Raw genomic sequence first — 24,156 nt, forward strand, 5'->3', positions numbered from 1 at the left:
ATGCTCTATCCCATATCTTCCAAAGCAAATTAAATTGTAGTCTAGTCAAATGGGGCTCCTAGTCTTGGGCTGCTGTGAGTGATCGAGCAAGTGTGTGTGTAAGAAGATTGTCTGTGTGTCTGTTTATGAGCGCATGTGTATGTGTGTCTGTGTGTCAGCGTGGTGGGATGTTAGATAGAGCTAATGGGAAGTGGCGGACACATGATGGAAAACTAAAGAGGATGCTGTTGAATAGGGCTGCTTTCCCACTGGGCTGACACACTCACTCAGCACAGCACAATGTCTCCTCTGCAACTACTCACTACTGCTAAAATACACTACATCTGAATCTATACTGCTGTACTGAGCCAACTCAACATCTAGGATTGCAAGATTCCATTAAAGTTCCCAAAATTCTCAGTTTTTCCAGATATCCCGGTTGGAGGATTCCGGATTTCCTACTTATTCTGTCCTGATCCCAGGAACTTTCAACCGTGTCAAACAAAGTGTTACCGCTTATTACCGTTTGTTACCTTTTGTTGCCATATATATTGTTACAGGCATGCATGCGTGGTGATGGTAACCCACCTCATCCTTGTCTTCAGCCTGTATGAAGAGAGGCAGGGCGAAGCCCACCTGGGCCAGCTCGGTGATGTGCACACTGTACTCGGAGCTGTTGAACTTGGGCGCGTTGTCGTTCTTGTCAATCAGCAGGATGGTGAAGGTGGTCATCACCGAGGCATCTGACGGTGTACGGTCATCGTTCAACTCTGTGCCCTGAGGGAAGAATGGAGGGGAGAAACGGGGGAGAGAGAGAGAGAGAGAGAAAGAGAGAGAGAGAGAGACAGAGAGACAGAGAGAGCGGAGAGAGAGACACAGGGGGAGTATCGGAGGAGGACGGGCAGGGAAGACAGGCAAATAAGTGCAAGTGCAATTAATTTCCAGTGTGAACAAGAGAGCGAATGAGAAAGTGAGAGAGGTGTCATATTGGAGCTAAAATTGTTCTGGTGGAGTGAAAGCAGTAAGCACTCAATAGATGCGTCCAAATGGCACCCTATTCCCTACACTGGGCTTCCGATTGGTGCAGTGGTGTCCCTACAGACACCCTGGTTTGATTCCAGGCTCTATCACAACCGGTCGTGATTGGGAGTCCCATAGGGCGGTTCACAATTTGCCCAGCGTCGTCCGGGTTTGGCCAGTGTAGGCAGTCATTATAAATAAGAATTTGTTCTTAAAAAGATTGGACTTTTTTTTTTTTTTTGCCTACAATTACATACCCAAATCTAACTGCATGTAGCTCAGGACCTGAAGCAAGGATATGCATATTCTTGATACCGTTTGAAAGGAAACACTTTGAAGTTTGTGTAAGTGTGAAATTAATGTAGGATAATATAACCCATTAGATCTGGTAAAAGATAGTACAAACAAAAACGCATGCTTATTTTATTATTACATTTTTTCATCATCTTTGAAATGCAAGAGAAAGGCCATAATGTCTTATTGCAGTTTAGGTGCAATTTAGATGTGTGTGCAAAGTTTCCGATTGATCCAGTGAAGCATTTCAATACTGGACAATGTTTTGTATCAAGTCTGCCCAAATGTGCCAAATTGGTCAAATGATACATAAAGAACATACAAAAATGATATGGCAATACATAATTTAAGTTTACACACTACCAGGAATGTTATACATGATGGATCATTAGCTTATACACTTTCTTTCACACATCTAGATGGCCGGACGGGGTGTGTGCGGAGCCAGACACAGCAGGGGTTAAAACTGAAGAACCCAGTTCCTGCATTTGAATATAAAAAAGGATTTTATAAAACAAAACTTTATCTCTGGGATCCTCAGGATGACAAATCAGAGCAAGATTACTGAATGTAAGTACATTATTTTTACCTTCAGAGGTCAATGTATCAAAGCAGCTGCCGTCATAAAAGTTTTTTGTTGGTGTGCACTCTCCTCAAACAATAGCATGGTATTTTTTTACTGTAATAGCTACTGTAAATTGGACAGTTCGATTAGATTAACAAGACTTTAAGCTTTCTGCCCATATCAGATATGTCTATGTCCTGGGAAATGTTCTTGTTACTTATAATGTCATGCTAATCACATTAGCGCACGTTAGCTCAACCGTTAACTGACTTGCCTAGTTAAATTAAAATGTATAAATAGTGTACTACTTTTGACCAGGGCCCATAAGACTTTATAGGGGTAGGGTTCCATTTGGGATGTAACCAATCTCCTTCAGGTATTTACAGCTGTACCTTTATTGGATCGGGGGGGCAGAGTGACTCAAAGCAATCATAGAAAGCATCTCTAAGTGGGGGCGTGAAGAGTTCACTGTAGATACACATCACACACACAATGAGATTTAAGAGAAAATAGTCCCATTACTCTCTCCCTCTCTTTTTTTGCTCTCTTTCTTTTGCTCTCTCTGTCGATAATGGGAGGAGCGGGGAGATGAAAAGAGGTGAGAGTGGGGAAATAGAAAAGGGTTTTGTCTTTTATTGTAAAAGTGACAGAGCGATGTCACAGGCAATTGGAAAGGTTCGGACAAAAGTGGTGCATTGTGGGTAATCAGGGTTTTGTGTCGTTTAGAGGCATGTACATCCTCTTCCAAGAAATATAAATAGTGACACAAGCAATAAATACACAGTAAATAACGAATAACAATAACGAGTGAAAATAACATGGCTATATACAGGGAGTACCAGTACCAAGTCGATGTGCAGGGGTACGAGTTAATTGAGGTAGTTATGTATATATACTGTAGGTAGGGGTAAAGTGACGAGGCAAAATGATAGATAAGAGGCAGTAGCAGCATTGTATGTGGTGACTGTGAAAGTGTGGCATCAGTATGCATGTGTGCTGCATGTTGTGTGTGTGTGTGTGTGTGTGTGTGTGTGTGTGTGTGTGTGTGTGTGTGTGTGTGTGTGTGTGTGTGTGTGTGTGTGTGTGTGAGATCGGGTGTCAGTGTACGTGTGTGTGGGTAGAGTCCAGTATGTGTGCATAGAGTCATTGCAGGAGAGGTAGTACAAAGAAGGGTCAATGCAGGTAGTCCAGGTAGTCATTTGATGAGCTATTTAGCGGTCTAATTTAGCAGTCTTATGGCTTGGGAGTGGGTCGTGTTGGTTTCAGACTTGGTGCACTGGTATCGCTTGCCTTGGCTGGCAGGAGTCTTTGACACTTTTTTGGGCCTTATTCTGACACCGCCTGATATAGAGGTCCTGTATGGCAAGAAGCTCGGCCCCAGTGTTGTAGTGGGCCATCACCACCCTCTGTAGGTGTCTTGCAGTTGCTTTGCGAAGAAATAATGCAGCCGGCCAAGATGCTCTCAATGGTGCAGCTGTAGAACTTTTTGTGGATCTGAGGGCCCATGCCAAATCTTTTTAGCCTCCTGAGGGGTAAGAGGCATTGTCGTGCCCTCTTCACAACTGTTTGTGAATCATGTTAATACCTTAGTGATGTGGACACCGAGGGTTTGAATCTCTCGACCCACTCCAGTACACTCTTAGAAAAAAAAGGTGCTGTCCAAAATCTTAAAGGTTTCTTTGGCTGTCCCCATAGGAGAACCCTTTGAAGAACCCTTTTTTGGTTGCAAGTACAACCCTTTTGACTCCCTTTAGAGCTCCATGTACTGTAAAACCCTTTCTACAGAGGGTTAAAGTGGAATCCAAAAGGGTTCTACCTGGAACCCAAAAGCATTCTGTTGTGGAAAATGTATACTTGTGCTTTTCTATTTAGCAATTTCTATGTTCTACATTTGTGCTTTTTTATAAACCAATTTCTGTGTTCATGCAAGTGACTGACTGAACAAATCCTCGCTAACAGTACCTGCAATTTGGCAGTACGCCCAAACCTTGTTTTGAGAACAAAAAATATCTCAGTTTCAAGGTCTCAGCTTAGAAAGAAGAAGCCTAGTGAGGTATTGGTCTGTCACATGTTATTAGTCTGTCACCTGATAAAAACAATACTAATGATGAATTAATTATGCTAAATCATGCAAATATAACTTATCTGTTTATAGCCGCATATAAGACAACTGCTTGGACTACCCCAGCAGAGCTTCTGACAGATGTTCACTATGGTGCATTACGTTTGTTGCAACCTCTCCAGCATGCTGATAATAAACATTGATTCATTTAAGATCGACTTTGAGTATCCCTAGTGGTAATTTCTATGACACGGTGTAGAATTTCCACGACGGTTCTACCTGGAACTTAAAAGGGTTTGCCTATGTGGACAGCTGGAAAACCCTTTGTTCACTCTTTTTTTCTAAGAATGTACAGCCTCATTGACATGGATGAGGGCGTGCTCACCCCACCGTTTTCTGTAGTCCACGATCAGCTCCTTTGACTTGTTGACATTAAGAGAGAGGTTGTTGTCCTGGCGCCACACTGTCAGGTTTCTGACATCTTCCCTATAGGCTTCCTCATTTTCGTCTATGATCAGTTTGTCATGACTCTCTCTCCTGGGTGAGGATCAAAGGTGCCAGATCATCTAGTTCAATGGCTGACAGATAGCCAAACTCTCTCCAGGGGGAGTAGGCCCGGTTTATGACTTAACAACCAGATCGTAAATACCTTGCAGAAACTCTGCCTTTGGCTCTGCAGTACTGAGAATGGGATGTCTGAGTGTTACACAGAGAGACTACGTGAGACCACGTGAGCACAGACATTATGCCGGCGTGATGGAACGCCCCCCCCCCCCCTTTCAACCAGAGTTGAAAAAAGGACTCGTAACGAAATGTACATTATACCAAAACGTGCCGGGTTGCTGCCTTCATAGCTGTACCCTGAATAATCAACCATTGAGACCAGTCAACGTGCAGTTCGAGCTGAATATGTTACCTATGGTTAATTAAATCTCTACAGATGGAGGGGTGGCTACACGTCCGACAAAGGGTTTTAACCTACAAGAACATAAAATGGTAAGACCCTCTGAAACTCTTCACAAGTGAAGAAGATTGTCACAAGTTTAGAGAGGAGTAGGCAAGAGGCAGTCACAAGTTCTGAACTACTGAGTTCATTAAAGCACTATATAGCAGCAGGTTCAGCAGCTGGTGGAAGGCTGGTGACGCCGAACGCCTGAGCTGCACAGGAGGGGGAAAAGGCCTGGGGTGAAAGACTGAGGCCACACTGTGGTGACGATTGGCCTGTGCCTTCTGCCGGAGGACGACATGCTGGAGACGGGTGTGCGCTGTGTTCCATACCTCCTCGGCACACTTGATTGACCATTTGATTGGGGACGGTACCCGGAAGTGAGGCTGACCGTGACCCCCAGTTGTTCCATTAAGGCCTTCCAGGCACGCGAGGTGAACTGAGGACCAACGGTCAGACACGATGTCCTCCGGGATCCCGTATTGCCGGAATACGTGAGAGAAGAGAGCCACCACGGTCTGCATGGCCGTAGGGAGACCGGGCAGAGGAATCAAACTACATGCTTTTGAAAACCAGTCCACAACGACCAGGATGGTGGTGTGCCCCTCCGAGGGGGGAAGGTCTGTGACAAAGTCCATGGAGAGATGGGACCAGGGTTAATGTGGTACTGGCAGCGGGTGGAGTTTGCCAAAGGGGAGTTGTATTGGTGTCTTGATCTGTGCGCAGGGGGAGCAGGAAGAGACGTTAACCCGGACATCCTAAGCCAAGATATTCCACCAGTACTTGGCGGAGAGACAGTCGATAGTACGGGCTATACCCGGGTGCCCCAACACAGGTGCTGTGTGTGCCCAGGAGAGGAGATGGTCCTGCACATTAGAGGGCACGTAGGTACGCCCCTCGGGACAGTGGGCAGGGCTCGACGATTGTCCACATCCACATTCCACACTACAGGAGCCACAATGCGGGACAGGGGAATAATGGGTGTCACTTTCTCCCTCCAATCCTTTGTGTCATTCACCCGGATAACGCATCGGCCATGATGTTCTTAGATGCCGTCCGGTAGGAGAGGGTGAAGTCAAACCTGGCGAACAATAGGGCCCACCTGGCCTGACGCAGGTTCGGCCTCTTGGCTGCTCGTAAATACTCTAGGTTCCAGTGGTCCATCCAAACAAGGAATGGGTGTTGAGCACCCTCCAGCCAGTGCTGTTTTCAGCGCATTCTTGATGGCCAGCAACTCACTATCCCCCATGTCGTAGTTCCGCTCCGCGGGAGACCGCTTTGGTGAGTAGAAGGTGCATGGATGGAGTTTAGGCAGAGATGCAGTGCTTTGGGAGAGAACAGCCCCTACTCCAACATCGGAGGCGTCCACCTCCACGATGAAGGGCAGAGATTGGTCAGGATGAGCCAGAACAGGTGCGTTCGTAAAATGTTCCTTGATCGCATGGAAGGCTTCGTTGGCCTACTCAGTCAGGGAGCTGAGAGGGGCCACCATTGTGCTGAAACCCCTAATGAAGCACCTGAAATGGTTGGCAAAACCAAGGAAGTGCTGCACCGCCTTGAGGTTGGATGGAACAGGCCACGACCATGGTCTGGACTTTCCACGGAGGTGGCACAGATAGACACAGAGAGACACCTCCCCTGACACTCCTGCGACCAACCCAACAACCTCCTCTCTGTCCACAACATCCTGGGGTTATGCAACTGTAACCAGGGAAAACCTAAAACTACGGGGTATGCAGAAGAGTCTAAGATGAGTTAAGTGATGCATTCATGGTGGTTGTGAACTGTGAGGGAAATGGGAATCGTAGTCTGGCACCAATCCTTTTTCTAGGGTATGGTTGTCTAGGGAATGGACTGGGATAGGGGGTTGTAAAGGGACTAGAGGAAGGCGTAATGATAAGGCCACCGACGGGTCTAGGAAATTGCCGGCAGAACCTGAGTCCTTTAGGGCAGGACTCAGTGGGGGGCTAGGATAGTCTGGGAAGGTGACCAGAAGGAGGACAAGCTGGGTGGACAGAGAGGAGCAAGGCACGTCCACACCTACCTGGGAAGGTGCAGGAGCGACGGCCTGTCGCTTCCTTCTCCTTCTGGGACAGGTGTTCCAGGGGTGGTCCAACTCCCCGCAGTAGGAGCAGAGACCCTGTTGATGACGAAATTGACGTTCCTCTTGGGGAAGTTGCGTTGTGCCCACCTCCATGGGCTCAGTCTCACTGGAGGTTCCTGGGAGAGACCCAAACCCCCAGGATGGGCGACGACATGCACGCAGGAGATTATCCAGGCGGATGGCCATGGCAATGAGCTGGTCCAGCATGAGGTCCTCATCGCTACAGGCTAGCCCGGTCTGGACGGCCGCCTGTAGACTGCTGCGTTTAACCATCAAAAGGACCTGGTCGTTCCAGCCAGTGGAGGCAGCCACCATCAGGAAATCCAGAGCATACTCAGACGTTGTCCTGGAAACCCTGGCGTAGATGAAGGAGGTGCTCACCTCCCTCTCGGCCATCTGTAGGGTGGTCAAACACTGCAAGGAAGAGTTGGGTGAAGTGCTCATAGGACTGCACTACTGGACCGTCCCTCTCCCACACGGCGTGCACCCACTCTAGAGCCCGGCCTGTCAGCACCGAGATCACCAAGGACACCTTGTCCTTCTCAGAGGCCATCCCGGCATGATTGGCAAGGTGGAGGTCACAAAGCAGGAGAAACCCCTTACAATGAGCTGGGGTGCTGTCAAATCACTCCGGGAGGGGCAGGTGGATGTTGCTGATCAGACTGGGTGATGTAGATGGTGGTGTGGTAGCTGGAACGACCGTGGCGAGCTGGAAAGGTGGTGGTGTAGCCTGAAGCTGGCATAAGGTCCGGAGCACCTCGTCCATGGCAGTCCTGAGGTGCTCCAGGTACGAGTTGTGGAATAGGAGCTTCTCCTTATAGTGGAGAGGTCGGGATGTCCTGCTGCTTCCTGTTCCCTTGGGTCGGTCATCGGTCATTCTGTCACAAGTGTAGAGAGGAGTAGGCAGGAGGCAGTTGCAGGTTTTGAACTACTGAGTTTATTAAGCGGGACAAAACCCAAAGTGCTAAATAATAAAATACTCAGGAAATAGTAGGAGAGATTCCTCGCGGGAAAAAAAAGCAACATTTACAATGACCGACAAAGAAAATGACAGAGGGAGTATATATACAGTGATAGAGTGGGGATGGAACCAGGTGGGACGAGACAAGTCCGGGGTTGATGAGTGAAGGGCATTTGCCAGCAGCAGGTTCGGCAACAGCTAGAAGGCCGGCGACGCCGAACGCCTGAGCTGGACAGGAGCGGGAGCCAAAGCGAAGGCTGGTGTGACAAAGATGAAGACTACTGTTCACAGTCTACAGCTGTTTAAGTACTGGTAGTCTAGGAAACTCAACTGAAGACAAGAGGGGATGAACATTTCCCTCTCACCACAGTGTGGTACATCTTACGTATCAATTCTAACGACCACTCCAGAACAAAAGAAGCCTACTGTCACGCCATGGTCGAAGTATTTTGTGTTTATCTTCATTTATTTGGTCAGGCCAGGGTGTGGCATGGGCTTTTGTATGTGGTGTGTTGGTATTGGGATTGTAGCTTAGTGGGGTGTTCTAGTTAAATCTATGGCTGTCTGAAGTGGTTCTCAATCAGAGGCAGGTGTTTATCGTTGTCTCTGATTGGGAACCATATTTAGGCAGCCATATTCTTTGAGTGTTTCGTGGGTGATTGTCCTTAGTGTCCTTGTTCCTGTCTGTGTTAGTTTGCACCAGTTTAGGCTGTTTCGGTTTTCACATTACGTTTATTGTTTTTGTACAGTTCGTGTTTCATCATTGTTAAATAAACATGGATCGCAATAGCCACGCTGCATTTTGGTCCGACTCTACTTCACCCAAAGAAAGCCGTTACACCTACAACTACAAAGGACATTGTGACCTCTGGTCCACAAACCAAGAGTGTTACATCCCTCGAACTACTCGCCATAGACGGACAAGTGGTTTCAACAGAGAGACGACAGAAAGACATCTAAGCATAAATAAACGTTGCATTTCTAAATCTGAATGGGCGGTTGTTAAGCTGCTAAATATCCATATTTACGGTGAGCGTGTTTTCCCAATGTATGTACAATAATTCCACTCACTTTGTCTCTCCCGCTCTATCTTTCCCCACACCATTTCCATTGTGTAACAAGCCATCATATCGGGTTAGTTCACAAGGGACTGTTTCATTGCATTATGTTAGTAATCAATAATCTGTAGTGTGTGTGTTTATGTATTTCTGTGTGATTATTTAGTTAGTTATTGAATAACTATTTTGAAGCTATTTTGTGTATCGCTGAATCATCACTTAGGCTAGGGTTCGTGCAGATTTACGAGGTCAATGATGTTCAGAATGAGACTGATGAGGTAATAATAATTGACTATCTATAGATGTTAATATATCTTGAAAGAGTTTAATTCGGGAGAGAGTAACTTGTTAAATACGTTATCCCATGGTGTCAGAAGTTATTAATGAGTTAATTGTTACATATTAATTTAATCATGTAATAATTAAACATAGTTCATTGATTTGATAAAATAACACTAATCTCATTAATGATAGTCACGTTACGACAAGTTCTATCACAGTCAGCAAACTTGATGATGGTGTTGGGGTCAGCCTGGCGGATGTGTTGTTGCCTACCCTCATCCCTGGGGGGCGGCCCATCAGGATGTCCAGGATCCATTTGCAGAAGGAGGTGTTCAGCACCAGGGTCTTGAGCTTGGTGATGAGCTTGGAGCGGACTATGGTGTTGAATGCTGAGCCCCACACACTCAAAACTGATTGTATCCCAAATGGCACCCTATTCCTTATTGTGCCCTGTGGGCCCTGGTCAAAAGTAAGGCACTATAAAGAGAATAGGGTGCCCTTTTGGACGCAACCACTATCTAAGCTGGTCTAAAATTGAAAAAATGGTTATATTACTACAGTACTCAGAATCAATAAAGACACCAAAGAAGAGGGAAGGAAAATCTCCATATTATACATTTTCAAAAATAAATTTTTATTTTGGTCTATGAATTTTCTCCTAGTTTGCTGAAATGGTTGATTTCAATCAAGAATAACGACTGAGGTGGGAGGGGTATATTTTTAAATAAAGATGTGATGGAATTCCCTGTTTGCATTATTATACTAATGCTCTTAGAAAATGGTAAAATGTACAATGTAAAGGGTACTTCTACAGGAATAACCAACTCTTCCCCCTCTCCCGTTGCCACACTAAAATTCATTTCATGCCCCCTCTCTCAAACTGTGGGAACCATTTGGTGAGGAGAGGAGGAGGGGAAGCATAGAAGTGTAAGTAAGGAGATGAAGAGGCCAGGGGTGAGAAGAAAAGACTCCCACTATGACAGAATGTACCAAATTGAGAGAGAAAGAGAGGGAGAGTGAGAGAGACTATTCACGGCTCAGTGAAGGGATATTCGGAATCTACATCTGGCTCAGAAAGACAAAGATGAAGAGGGAGAGAGAAGGAGCAAGTAATCTCCAAAGCATTGGCCTGGCAGGACTCCATCAACATTAAGAACATCTTCCATTCCTTTATCCTCCCAGGTTGCTCCCAAGGAAGTCTAACCGTTCTCTAAATATGAGGATCTTAGCAGGACCCTGTCATAATAAGCCTTAGGGCGGAGTATGGAAATGCACACCTGGAAGATTATATTTCACATCCCAATGCCTTGAATTAAGTACTGATGATGTATTCTATACTGTACCAGCATACATGATATCGTAATTCAAAATTTGCGTACTGTATGTGACTGGGAAGGTTTACATCTAAAGAAAATGTAGAGTGGTGGTGTATGTATGTATGTATATGTTCAGTTTAGGTCTCTCTCTCATCAGTCCCAGGCCTAAACACAAACAGACAGACCTTGACGGTGAAAGTGAATCCGGGTGAGTAGAGGGGATTCTCTCTGTCCAGCTGTCCATTTACCGTCAGAGAGCCACTGATGTAGTCCAGAGCAAAGATACTGTTGGTATTGCCTGGAGGGATGAGAGAATAGGGGGAGAGAAGGAAAGGATGGAAGAGAGGGGGGGTATTAGAGGTTGAGAGAGGGGAGGAGAGAAATAGAGAGAGAGAGAGAGAGAGTAGAGAGACATGAGGGAAGAGATGAGAGAGAGAGGAAAGGGAGAGAGATTCAGTGATCCTCATCTCTCCGAGTAAGGTCTGTAGCGGTCATGAGATTTTGTCAGCCAGTGATTGTCATTGAAATAACTGCTGGTCTCATGGTAATTGACTATTAATTAACATCAACACATTCAGCATCTCCGTCTTCTACGCATAGCCTACAAGCCCCTGATGCGGACCTTTGGAACATCTACATTTTAAAAAGTTTAAAAATCCATTTAATATAGCTGACACATTTCAAACTCAATTCTAGACCTCGAAGCTAGATCTGTCACATTCTGACCTTTCTTTCCTTTTTTTTGTATTTATTTAGTATGGTCAGGGCGTGAGTTGGGTGGGCAGTCTATGTTTGTTTTTCTATGTTTTGGGGTATTTCTATGTTTCGGCCTAGTATCAGAGGCTCAGGCAGGTGTCATTAGTTGTCTCTGATTGAGAATCATACTTAGGTAGCCTGGGTTTCACTGTGTGTTTGTGGGTGATTGTTCCTGTCTCTGTGTTTTGCACCAGATAGGGCTGTTTTAGGTTTTCGCACGTTTGTTATTTTGTTAGTTTATTCATGTACAGTTTCGTTATTAAAGTACAATGAATAACAACCACGCTGCTTTTTGGTCCGCCTCTACTTCACAACAAGAGAACCGTTACAAGATCTGCAGAATTTTTTCATTGTTCCCCTCTAGTAAGGGACGGATCTAGACCTGTGACACCAGGTGTGTGCAATTAATGATCAGGTAGAACATAAAACCAGCAGGCTCCAGACTTCGGAAAGAGCTGAGTACCTTAGGCCTACACCGTCACAATAAATCCATGATTTATTGTAGACAAGTCTAAAGAAACCTTATGATTATGAATAAAAATGTAGCCTACATCAGAAAATAAGAATAGCATATTTTGAGTCTTCCTTACGTTAGGGCCCTGATCTGGCTATGGGCTACATTAGTTCATTTAGCAGGCAAGATTTGCTTATAGTTCCAATGACATTATTGAATAATAAGAACAATTATATTGAACATAGCTGAGTAAAATAGAAAGGATATTTTTCCCCAAACTATTTGAGGGAGTACGCTTATGTGTTTACCAAAGAAACAGGTCATCCTATATGCTTAATTTAGAGTTATTTATGCAACTTTAGTTGTGATACAAACGTTAGGCTATATGTTTACATTTATAATACATTCTAAGGAGGCACAATGCAAAAAAAAAATGATTTGAAAAAGTTGCATGCTCTGTTTCTAGCGCAGGCTGCACACATTTCATCAGTCTCTCATTCACAATTTGACAAGCACTTGTGTCACACCCTAATCTATTTCACCTTTCTTTGTGCTTGTCTCCACCCCCCTCCATGTGTCGCCCACCTTCCCCATTATCCCCAGTGTATATTTATACCTGTGTTCTCTGTTTGTCTGTTGCCAGTTCATTTTGTTAATCAAGCCTACCAGCATTTTTCTCCTTCCTGTCTGTCTCTAGTTTTTACTAGTTTTTGACCATTCTGCCTGCCCTAACCCTGAGCCTGCCTGCCGTTCTGTACCTTGTCACATCACACTGGATTATTGACATCTGCCTGCCCTGACCCTGAGACAGCCTGCCGTTTCTGTATTTTTTGGACTCCGATCTGGATTCCCGACTTCTGCCTGTCCTTGACCTGTTGTTCTAGTAAAAAACTTTTGTTACTTCAACATTGTCTGCATCTGGGTCTTCCCTAAAACGGGATCATACGAACTGACCATGACTGACCCAGTAGATTCGGACAAGCTCCGCAACGCCATCTCCTCACAAGGAGCCACCAATGAAAGGCACGAGGAGTTGCTTCATGGTCTCGTGGAAGGGTTCCAGACCATGGCCGAATGCCATGACAGAGCGTTGAACACATTGCTGGACCAATTCCATGGGTTGTCTGTTAGGCAGCCTCCCACGACGGTAACCTCACAGCCCCTCAGTAACCTGGATGTTAGCAAGGCTGCCTCGCCAGAAACCCTGGTTTCCTGGGAACCCTGCTTACCTCCCCCCTGAACGCTTAAATGGAGATTTGGGCACCATTTAGTGTTTCTCGCTCAGAGTTCCCTCATCATCAATCTGCAGCCCTCCTCCTTCCCCTCGGACCGCTCTGAGATAGTGTACCGCATCATGATAATGTCTGGGAGTATGGGAACAACAGTATGTTTCAGTCTGGAGGAGTTTGTGGTGGAGGTAAAGTTATCGATGCTCCATTGTCCTGGAGAGAGTCTGCCCAGAAGTTACTCCAGCTTCGGCGAGACTCCCGCAGTGTGGCAGACTATGTAGTGGATTTCCGCACATTGGCAGCTGACAGTGACTGGAACCGGGAAACGCTGTTCGACATGTTCCTGAGTTTTAGGGGAAGTAAAGAATGAGCTTACAACCCGGGAACTTCTGACGGATCTCGACTCGCTAATTGCCTTGACCATTCGGATTGATGGGCGACTACAGGAACGAAGGAAGGAGATGAGATTCGATTTCACTCGGCCGCCCAAGGATCCCAACTTGCCTCTGAGGCATCCCGGAAGTCCTTGACAGCTCCGTTGCTGAGAAAACCCAAGGCTACACGAGTTTCCCCGAAGTCTGCCGATTCACCTAGTTGCAAATGCAACTAGGCAGAGCTAGGCTGTCTCCAACCAAACAGCTATACAGGCTTCACACTAAGAGTTGCCTGTATTTCGTCTCTACCTGTCCAAAAAATACCAGGCTCACTGGTAGGAGCGAGTACTCTGATCAGCCATATGGAGAACTTTTCCTATCCCCTTACTCGCACCCATTTTCATGCTATTATTCTCTGGGAACCAATCGGAATCTCTCTGGGTAATCATCGTCTCTGGGGCCGATGAGAGCTTCATGGACGCTACCCTGGCGTCTGAGCTGGGCATTGCCACTCAGCTCCTCTCCATTCCCATGGACGTTAGAGTGCTGGACGGGCGCTCTATAGGCCGGGTCACCCACAATACCACCCCCATCAACCTACGTCTGTCAGAGAACAACAGCGAGACGATCCAATTCCTGCTCATTAAGTCTCTTCAGGTTCCCATGGTATTGGGATTCTCTTGTCTACAGTGTCACAATCCACTTGTTGACTGGTCTGCTGATGCCATCATAGGCTGGAGCCCGTTCTGCACACGCTCATTGCCTGGGGGCTCGGAATTTGCCTCGGACTTCTCCGCCATTCCCGCTGTCATGTTTTTGGCATCATTAAAGTGAAGACTGTTATTTTATCAAATCAATTCTCTGTAATTATTATTAGGTGATTAAACTAATCATGTAAATGTAATTAACTAGGAATTCAGGGCTCCAAGGAAAATCTTCAGGTTACAAAGTTATAATTTTCCTAATATAACTCTTCAGATATTTTAATTCCTGATCAATTTGTTTTCTTATTAATTAGTTGTTCTTTAACTCAAGTTAGTCTCATTCCAAATGTCATAAATTGTTGGTTATCTGCACAAACCCAGCCTTTACTATGAATCATCCATACATCAATTGTCTTAATAATTTATTTACTAACTAACTAAATAATCACATAAACACACAAACAGTAGATATGGCTACAAGGAAATGATGGGGGAGGTTCCCTAGTGGGCTAAGCCGATATGACAGCTTGGTGGACAAAGGGAAGTGGGTGTGGACTGAAAAGGGCGGGAAAGACGACAAAAGGAGTCACTACACAGTTGTTAATTATATTAATTGAAATGCTAATCCTTTGCAGATGATCGCTCATTCTTTTGGTAATAATTGCAATCAATTTATATGTACACCTAGTGTGTCGTCGTGATCTCTGTTGGAATCGTCAGTCTGCGGAGAGTCCGTTCATCAGAGCATCTCTCTCTCTCTCTGCTTAGGTGATTAGAATGGATACTTCAGAGTACCATTCTGAAATGTTCTCATAGAAATAGATATTTTGGCAGTTTACGGGTCATCGCGTCCCAGGTTGACATAATTTTTCGCTGCAGACTAGTAATTATTATCTATGATTTGTTCTTATTCGGTAAGGATCGATAGTCTCAGAGTTTAACCATTTCCAGCCGCGTAGCCAATGCTCCACGTGGTATGGTTAGGAATTCAACAACCATTACTTATACTGAGGTTTTTGTGGTCTAAACTCAACATGTGCCGCCTCGGTGTCCATCGAGGTGCCGCCTCGGTGTATGCTCGGTCTGTAGAGGATTTCCTCAGGAGGGGGTTGTATTCGTAACAGTAGAAAAGTGCTGTTCCATGACGCCAGATCATGTCTGTGTTCACGGGGGCTGGCCAATGACTTAGTTAGGGCTAGGGTCCTTCTTTCAGAATTTCCACCTGACTGACGTGCCCAAAGTAAACTGTCTGTTACCCAAGCCCAGAAGCCAGGATATGCATATAGTTAGTATCATTGGATAGAAAACAGTCTGTAGAAATGTTAATATAATGTATGCGACTATAACACAATTTATATGGTAGCCAAAAATCCAAAGAAAAACCAACTGGATTTTATTTTTTTGAGATCCCATGCTCTTTCAATGGAAAGCTATGAGTCCTATGCAATTCCAGCTCCCAGATTGCAATTCCGATGGCTTCCACTAGATGTCAACAGTCTTTGTTCAAGGTTTCAGGCTTGTTTCTTCCAAAATGAGGAAGAATTTTGAGTTTTGGTACCGGGAGTCACATTTGGAAATCAGTTTGTGGCCGAGAGACAAAGAGAACGCTCACTTGCAAATTTTACTTTCCTATTGAACATATTTCTTTCCAAATGAAATATTATAGTTTATTTTCATTTTAGGGTGCCTGAGGATTACATAGAAACATAGTTTGACTAGTTTGAACAAAGTTTAGCGATAGCTTTTTGGCTTCCTTTGTCTGCGTGTTGAACGAGTGGATTACTGAAATCGATGGCGCCAACTACACAGACTTTGTGGGATATAAAGAAGGATTTTATCTAACAAAACGATCATGCATGTTGTAGCTGGGACCCTTGGCATTGCAAACAGAGGAAGATATTCAAAAAGGAAGTGATTATTTAATCGCTATTTGCGAATTTATGAAGCCTGTGCTGGTTGAAAAATATGTTGATGTGAGGCACCGTCCTCAAACTATCGCATGGTATGCTTTCGCTGTAAAGCCTATTGTAAATTGGACAATGCAGTTAGATTAACAATAATTTAAGCTTTTAACTGATATAAGATACTTGTATTTTCATAAATGTTTAATATTACGATTATTTATATGAATTGCGCACACTCCAATTTCACCGGATGTTTTCACATTGAAGCTTTAACATCACCTTACATCATTTCACAAATAGTTTCATCTTTACTCATTCATTTTATACAAGAATTAGATGCAAACCCCATAATTGAGAAATGTACATATTCAGAGATATAGTTATGTGTGTTTTCTGTCCTCTCTGAGGTCACCAAATGAAACACACTCGTCATAACCATCCCTTAAGTGTCCACGGACCATCCCCACCTTCTCTCAAGTGGACATTTTGTATCAAATCCTCATTTTGGGGATTTAGGGGTTCGCCATGTGAAATCCTTTGTTCTCTCTATGTGGCTCTTTCTGCATGGCCACTTCGTTTCCACCGCACCGACCCTATGACTGCGGGATTGACCTTCTCCAAGGCACCATTCCACCCCGGGGAGGACTGTATTCTCTATCGGGTCCAGAAACCAAGGCTATTGAGACCCCACCGGCACAGAGTTATTTTTTGTGGAGAAGAAGAAGGACAAAACCCTGTGCATCGACTACCGGAGCCTCAACAACATCACGGTGAAGGACCGCTACCCACTACCACTCATCTCATCGGCCTTTGAGCTGCTCCAGGGGGCTATCGTGTTCTCCAAGCCTGAGTTACGGAACGCCTACCACCTGGTGCGGATACGGGAAGGGGATGAGTTGAGACTGTCTTCAACACGGATAGGGGTCACAATGAGTATCTGGTCATGCCATTTGGCCTGACCATTCTGCAGCTGTGTTCCAGGCTTTGTTTAATGATGTTCCCTGCGACATGTTGAACAAGTTCATCTTCGTCTACCTTGACGACATCCTTGTCTTCTCCTGCTCTGCCCAAGAACATTTCCCACAGATTCTCAAACGCCTCCTGGTGAACCAGCTTTTTGTGAAAGCAGAGAAGTGTGAATTCCATTACTCCACCATCCACTTCCTGGGTTACATCATCACTGCATGGAGTGTATAGATGGATCCTGGGAAGGTGAGAGTGGTGATGAATTGGCCCCAGCCTACGTTTCCTGGGATTCGCCAACTTTTATAACCGCTTTATCCGGGGTTACAGCGCCCTGGCTTCCCCCCTGTCTGCACTCACCTCTTCCAATGTTACGTTCACATGGTCCCCAGCTGCTGACCGAGCATTCCGGGATCTCAAACACCCGTTTCACCACAGCTGACATCTTGGTTCATCCTGACCTGTCCCGCCAGTTTGTAGTGGAGGCCGATGCTTCGGATGTTGGAGTGGGGGCTGTCCTGTCCCAGCGGTCTGCCCTGGCCCTCAAGATACATCCCTGCACTTCTTCTCCCATCACCTCAACTCCACGGAGAGGAACTACACAGTAGGGAATTGTGAGCTTCCCGCGGTGAAGATGGCGTTGGAGGAGTGGAGGCAATGGCTGGAGGGGGCAGAACATTCGTTCGTTCTGTCGGCCGACTACAAGAACCTGGATATCTACACACCGCCAAGCTTCTCAATTCCAGGCAAGCTAGGTGGGCCTTGCTTTTCACCTGGTTCAACTTCTCCCTCTCATACCAACCGGGATCCAAGAATGTCAAGCCGGATGCGCTGTCACACCGCTATATCCTTCCCGGACTGGCAACGGAACTCAGCTGGGGAATAGGGAAGCAGGTTCGTGAGGTACAGCATTCCCAGCCGAGCCTCAGGGGAGCCCAGATAACCGGATGTTTGTTCCTGATGCGGTCCACTCCACTGTCCTGGAGCCGGCCCACTCCTCCAAGCTTGCCTGCTACCTAGACTCCTGTCGGACCTTGGCCTTTGTGCAACAGCGCTTTTGGTGAACTACCATGTTTCCTGATGTCTCCGCGTTAGTTGCCGCATGCATGATCAGTGCGCAGAATAAGACTCCTTGGCAAGCTCCGCCTGGTCTCTTCAACCTCTGCCTGTCCCTCACCATCCCTGGTCTCACATATCCCTAGACTTCGTCACGGGTCTCCCCCCGTCTGATGGCAACACCACCATCCTGGCAGTAGTGGACCGCTTTTCCAAAGCTGCCCACTTCATTCCTCTCCCCAAGCTACTCTCTGCCAAAGTGATGGCCCAGCTCATGGTGCAGCACGTACTCCGGATCCACAGACTTCCAGTGGACATGGTCTCTGACCAGGGCCCTTAGTTCTCAACCCAGTTCTTTTCGGTGTTCTGCACACTCATTGGGTCGTCGGCCCGCCTGTCCTCCGGGTTCAACTCCCAAGTCCAATGGCCAGTCAGAGTGAGCCAACCAAGACCTGGAGACGACTCTTTGCTGCCTGGTCTCCATCAACCCCACCACCTGGAGCCAGCAACTGGTGTGGGTCGAATACACCCGCAACACCCTTCCTTGCTCTGCCACGGGTCTCCCGCTCTTTGGTAATCAGCTCCCGCTCTTCCCCGAGTAGGAGGAAGAGGTCAGCATACCTTCAGGCCAGATGTTTGTCCGCCGCTGTCGCTGTATCTGGAAGAGAGTCCGGTCGGCCCTTCTCAAGACCACTTCCAGGTATCAACGACAAGCGGACCGCCACCGGACCCTGGCTTTCCGAAATCTGCCCCTTTGGAAGCAGGTTTGTGAGGCCCAGTGTCCCCCGCCCCAAAACAATCCACCACCTGCACTCGAATAGCGAATGGATATTACATGCAGTTGCTCTTTTAATACGCCAGGTAGGCTACACCATTCGTAAAGCGGATGAATGTGCTTAATTGTTAAGGATATGCTAACTGTGGATAACAGTCATTCAAGTTCAGATTCACATTTCTTGCTAGCTAACCAAATGACACATGCATCTCTAGCTGTAACCACTGAAAAAAGATATGAGGGGAAAATGTCAGTCACTCCCCAACTCCTCCAATGACATGACATCTTCCCAGCAGCTAGCTAGCTAGCTAATGTTATGCTTGGTGTTTTTAGCTTTCTAAATACATAGCTAGCTACACAAATAGATAAGCTAGACCAGAGATGTCAAATTCAATCAGCGCATGGGCCAAGTTAAATAAACACAACAAATTCTCGGGCCAGACATAGCCTTATTGTTTTTACAAAAAAACTTGCAACCACGACCCAAACTGGCCATTGTTTTATGAGTTTTATTAGGCTTTTTATAATGTCCAATTATGTACATAAGTTTGAAGTCGGAAGTTTACATACACTTAGGTTGGAGTCATTAACCTCTAGCGACGAGCAATCCCGTATCCGGGAGCGTAATCATAGCCTCAAGCTCATTACCATAACGCAACGTTTCCTATTCATGAAAGTCGCAAATTAAATGAAATAAATATATTCAAACACAAGCTTAGCCTTTTGTTAACAACACTGTCATCTCAGATTTTCAAAATATGCTTTTCAACCAAAGCTACATAAGCATTTGTGTAAGAGTATTGATAGCCTAGCATAGCATTAAGCCTAGCATTCAGCAGGCAACATTTTCACAAAAACAAGAAAATGTTTCAAATAAAATAATTTACCTTTGAAGAACTTCGGATGTTTTCAATGACGAGACTCTTAGTTATATAGCAAATGTTCATTTTTTCCAAAAAGATTATTTGTGTAGACGAAATAGCTCCGTTTTGTTCATCACGTTTAGCTAAGAAAAAGACCGGAAAATGCAGTCACTTACAACGCCGAACTTTTTTCCAAATTAGCTCCATAATATCGACAGAAACATGAATCAATCCTCAAGGTGTTTTTCACATATCTATTCGATAATCTATCAGTGGTGGCAGTTGGCTTCTCATCAGAAGCAAACTGAAAAATACTGCAGCTGGAGATTACGCAATAATTGCAACGGAGGACACCAAGCGACCACCTGGTAGATGTAGTCTCTTATGGTCAATCTTCCAATGATATGCCTACAAATACGTCACAATGCTGTAGACAACTTGGGGAAAACGTGGAAAACGTAAGCTGACTCCTAGCTCCTTCACAGCCATATAAGAAATCATTGGCATGAGGCGGTTTAAAAAAATGCGGCACTTCCTGATTGGATTTTTATCTGGGTTTCTGTAACATCAGTTCTGTGGCACTCACAGACAATATCTTTGCAGTTTTGGAAACGTCAGAGTGTTTTCTTTCCAAAGCTGTCAATTATATGCATAGTCAAGCATCTTTTCGTGACAAAATATCTTGTTTAAAATGGGAACGTTTTTCATCCCAAAATTAAAAGAGCGCCCCCTATATCGAAGAGGTTAATACTCTTATTTCAACCACTCCACAAATGTCATGTTAAAACCTCTTTGGGATAGGGGGAAGCATTTTCACTTTTGGATAAATAGCGTTCCCAATTTCAACTTCCTGCTACTTATGCCAAGAATATAAGATATGGATATTATTAGTAGATTTGGAAAGAAAACACTCTGAGTTTCTAAAACAGTTTGAATCATGTCTGTGAGTATAACAGCACTTATGTAGCAGGCAAAACCCTGAGGACTAACCAGAAAAAGAAAAAAAATTGAGGTCACTGTCTATTCAATGTGTTTCCATTGGGGAACTGGATTTCTCAGGCAGTGTTTTCAGTTCCTACCGCTCCCACTGGATGTCACCAGTCGTTGGAAAATGGTTGAGGTTATTCCTTTGTGAAATGAAGTAGTACGGCCATCTTGAAACAGTGTAACACTGTTGAGAGTTGTGCAAGACTAGAAAAGTAGCGTCAGTTTGTTGTTGTCCTGTATTGAAAACAGATAGACCCGTCTTCAATTTGATTGATTATTAACATTTACAAATACCTAAAGTTGTATTACAAAAGTAGTTTGAAATGTTTTGGCAAAGTTTACAGGTAACTTTTGAAATATTTTGTAGTGACGTTACGAAAATTGGAAGCTGTATTTTTCTGGATCAAACGCGCCAAATAAATGGACATTTTGGATATATATGGACGGAATTAATCGAACAAAAGAACCATTTGTGATGTTTATGGGACATTTTGGAGTGCCAACAAAATAAGCTCGTCAAAGGTAAGGCATGATTTATATTTTATTTCTATGTTTTGTGTAGCTCCTGCAGGCTTGAACTATTATTTCTCTCTTTGTTTACTGTTGTGCTATCATCAGATAATAGCTTCTTATGCTTTCGCCGAAAAGCCTTTTTGAAATCTGACATGTTGGCTGGATTCACCAACGAGTGTAGCTTTAAATTGGTATCTTACATGTGTGATTTAATGAAAGTTTTAATTTTATAGTATTTTATTTGAATCTGGCGCTCTGCATTTTAACAAACTATAGTTTTGTCAAGTTGGTTAGGACATCTACTTTGTGCATGACACAAGTAATTTTTCCAACAATTGTTTACAGACAGATTATTTCACTTATAATTCACTGTATCACAATTCCAGTGGGTCAGAAGTTTACACACACTAAGTTAACTGTGCCTTTAAAACTTATTATGGCTTAGATCCCGCTAACGGGATCGATATGACAACAGCCAGTGAAAGTCCAAATTCGAAACAACAGAAATCTCATAATGAAAATTGCTCTAACAAACAAGTATTTTACACAATTTTAAAGATAAACTTGTTGTTAATCCCACCACAGTGTCCGATTTCAAAAAGGCTTTACGATGAAAGCACACCAAACGATTATGTGAGGTCTGCACCTAGTCGCAGAAAAACACAGCCATTTTTCCAGCCAAATAGAGGAGTCACAAAAAGCAGAAATAGAGATAAAATGAATCACTAACCTTTGATGATCTTCATCAGATGACACTCATAGGACTTCATGTTACACAATACATGTATGTTTTGTTTGAGAAAGTTCATATTTATATCCAAAAATCTCAGGTTACATTGGCGCGTTAAGTTCAGTAATGTTTTGCTTCCAAAACGTGCAGTGATTTTGCAGAGAGCCACATCAATTTACAGAAATACTCATCATAAATGTTGATGAAAATACAAGTGTTATGCATGGAACTTTAGATCAAACTCTCCTTAATGCAGCCGCTGTATCAGATTTCAAAAAAGCTTTACTGAAAAAGCACAACATGCAATAATCTGAGTATAGCGCTTAGACAAAAAAACAAGCCATACAGATATCCACCATGTTGTGGAGTCAACAGAAGTCAGAAATAGCATTATAAATATTCACTTACCTTTGATGATCTTCATCAGAATGCACTCCCAGGAATCCCAGTTCCACAATAAATGTTTGATTTGTTCAATAGTGTCCATCATTTATGTCCAAATACCTCCTTTAAGTTTGCGCATTTAGTACACAATCCAAACTCGCGGGCGCGGGCAAGTCCAGGCGAAAGTTCAGACGAAAAGTCATATTACAGTTCGTAGAAACATATCAAATTAAATATATAATTAATCTTTAGAATGTTTTTATCATAAATCTTCAATAATGTTTCATCCGGAGAATTCCTTTGTCTATAGAAATGCAATGGAACAGAGCAAACTCTCACATGAGCACGCGTGATCAGCTCGTGGCACTCTGGCAGACCCCTGACTCAATCAGCTCTCATTCCCCCTCATTCACAGTAGAGGAATCAAACAAGTTTCTAAAGACTGTTGACATGTAGTGGAAGCCATAGGATGTGCAATTTGACCACGTAAACACTACATATTTGATAGGCAATGACTTGAAAAACTACAAACCTCAGATTTTCCACTTCCTGGTTGGATTTTATCTCTGTTTTTTACCTGCCATATGAGTTCTGCTATACTCACAGACATCATTCAAACTGTTTTAGAAATATCAGAGTGTTTTAATATAATATGCATATATTAGCAACTGGGCCTGAGTAGCAGGCAGTTTACTCTGGGCACCTTATTCATCCAAGATACTCAATACTGCCCCCAGCCATAAGTAGTTTTAAACAGCTTGGGAAATTCCAGAAAATTATGTAATGGCTTTAGAAGCTTCTGATAGGCTAAATGACAAAATTTGAGTCAATTGAAGGTGTACCTGTGGATGTATTTCAAGGCCTACCTTCAAACTCAGTGCATCTTTGCTTGACATCATGGGAAAATCAAAAGAAATCAGCCAAGACCTCAGAAAAATAATTGTAGTCTGGTTCATCCTTGGGAGCAATTCCAAATGCCTGAAGGTACCACGTTCATCTGTACAAACAATAGTACGCAAGTATAAACACCACGGGACCACACAGCTGTCATACCGCTTAGGAAGGAGACGTGTTCTGTCTCCTAGAGAACGTACTTATGTGCGAAAAGTGCAAATCAATCCCAGAACAACTTCAAAGGACCTTATGAAGATGCTGGAGGAATCAGGTAGAAAAGTATCGGCCTTAAAGGCCGCTCAGCAAGCAAGGAGCCACTGCTCCAAAACTGCCATAAAAAAGCCAGACTATGGTTTGCAAATGCACATGGGGACAAAGATTTAGAGAAATGTCCTCTGGTCTGATGAAACAAAAATAGAACTGTTTGGCCATAATGACCATCGTTATGTTTGGTGGCAAAAGGGGGAGGATTGCAAGCCAAAGAACACGATCCCAACTGTGAAGCATGGGGTTGGCAGCATCATGTTGTGGGGGTGCTTTGCTGCAGGAGGGACTGGTGCACTTCACAAAATAGATGGCTTCATGAGACTGGAAAATTATGTGGATATATTGAAGCAACATCTCAAGACAACAGTCTAGGAAGTTAAAGCTTGGTCGCAAATGGGTCTTCCAAATGGACAATGACACCAAGCATACTTGGGGCAAAATGGCTTCAGGACAACAAAGTCAAGGTATTGGAGTGGCCATCACAAAGCCCTGACCTCAATCCTATAGAAGATGTTTTGGCAGAACTGAAAAAGCATGTGTGAGCAAGGAGGCCTACAAACCTTACTCAGTTACACCAGCTCTGTCAGGAGAAATGGGCCAAAATTCACCCAACTTGTTGTGGGAAGCTTGTGGAAGGCTACCTGAAATGTTTGACCCAAGTTAAACAATTTAAAGTCAATGCTACCAAATTCTAATTGAGTTTATGTAAACTTCAG

General features: G+C 44.4%; 1 protein-coding gene across 1 annotated transcript in view; it reads right to left on the reverse strand.

Annotated features, from left to right (window-relative positions):
* The window catches only part of LOC139409029 (cadherin-related 23), a 611,517-nt gene that overhangs the window by 295,125 nt on the left and 292,236 nt on the right, over positions 1 to 24,156 (reverse strand). The window contains exons 9-10 of the mRNA XM_071153685.1: positions 10,773 to 10,885; positions 568 to 756 (exon numbers count right to left, since the gene is read on the reverse strand). Coding sequence (XP_071009786.1) covers positions 568 to 756; positions 10,773 to 10,885 — 302 coding nt within the window. The remainder of the gene's footprint in view (positions 1 to 567; positions 757 to 10,772; positions 10,886 to 24,156) is intronic.

The sequence above is a fragment of the Oncorhynchus clarkii genome, chromosome 1 (genome assembly GCF_045791955.1).
Source record: "Oncorhynchus clarkii lewisi isolate Uvic-CL-2024 chromosome 1, UVic_Ocla_1.0, whole genome shotgun sequence".
Classification (NCBI taxonomy): domain Eukaryota; kingdom Metazoa; phylum Chordata; class Actinopteri; order Salmoniformes; family Salmonidae; genus Oncorhynchus; species Oncorhynchus clarkii.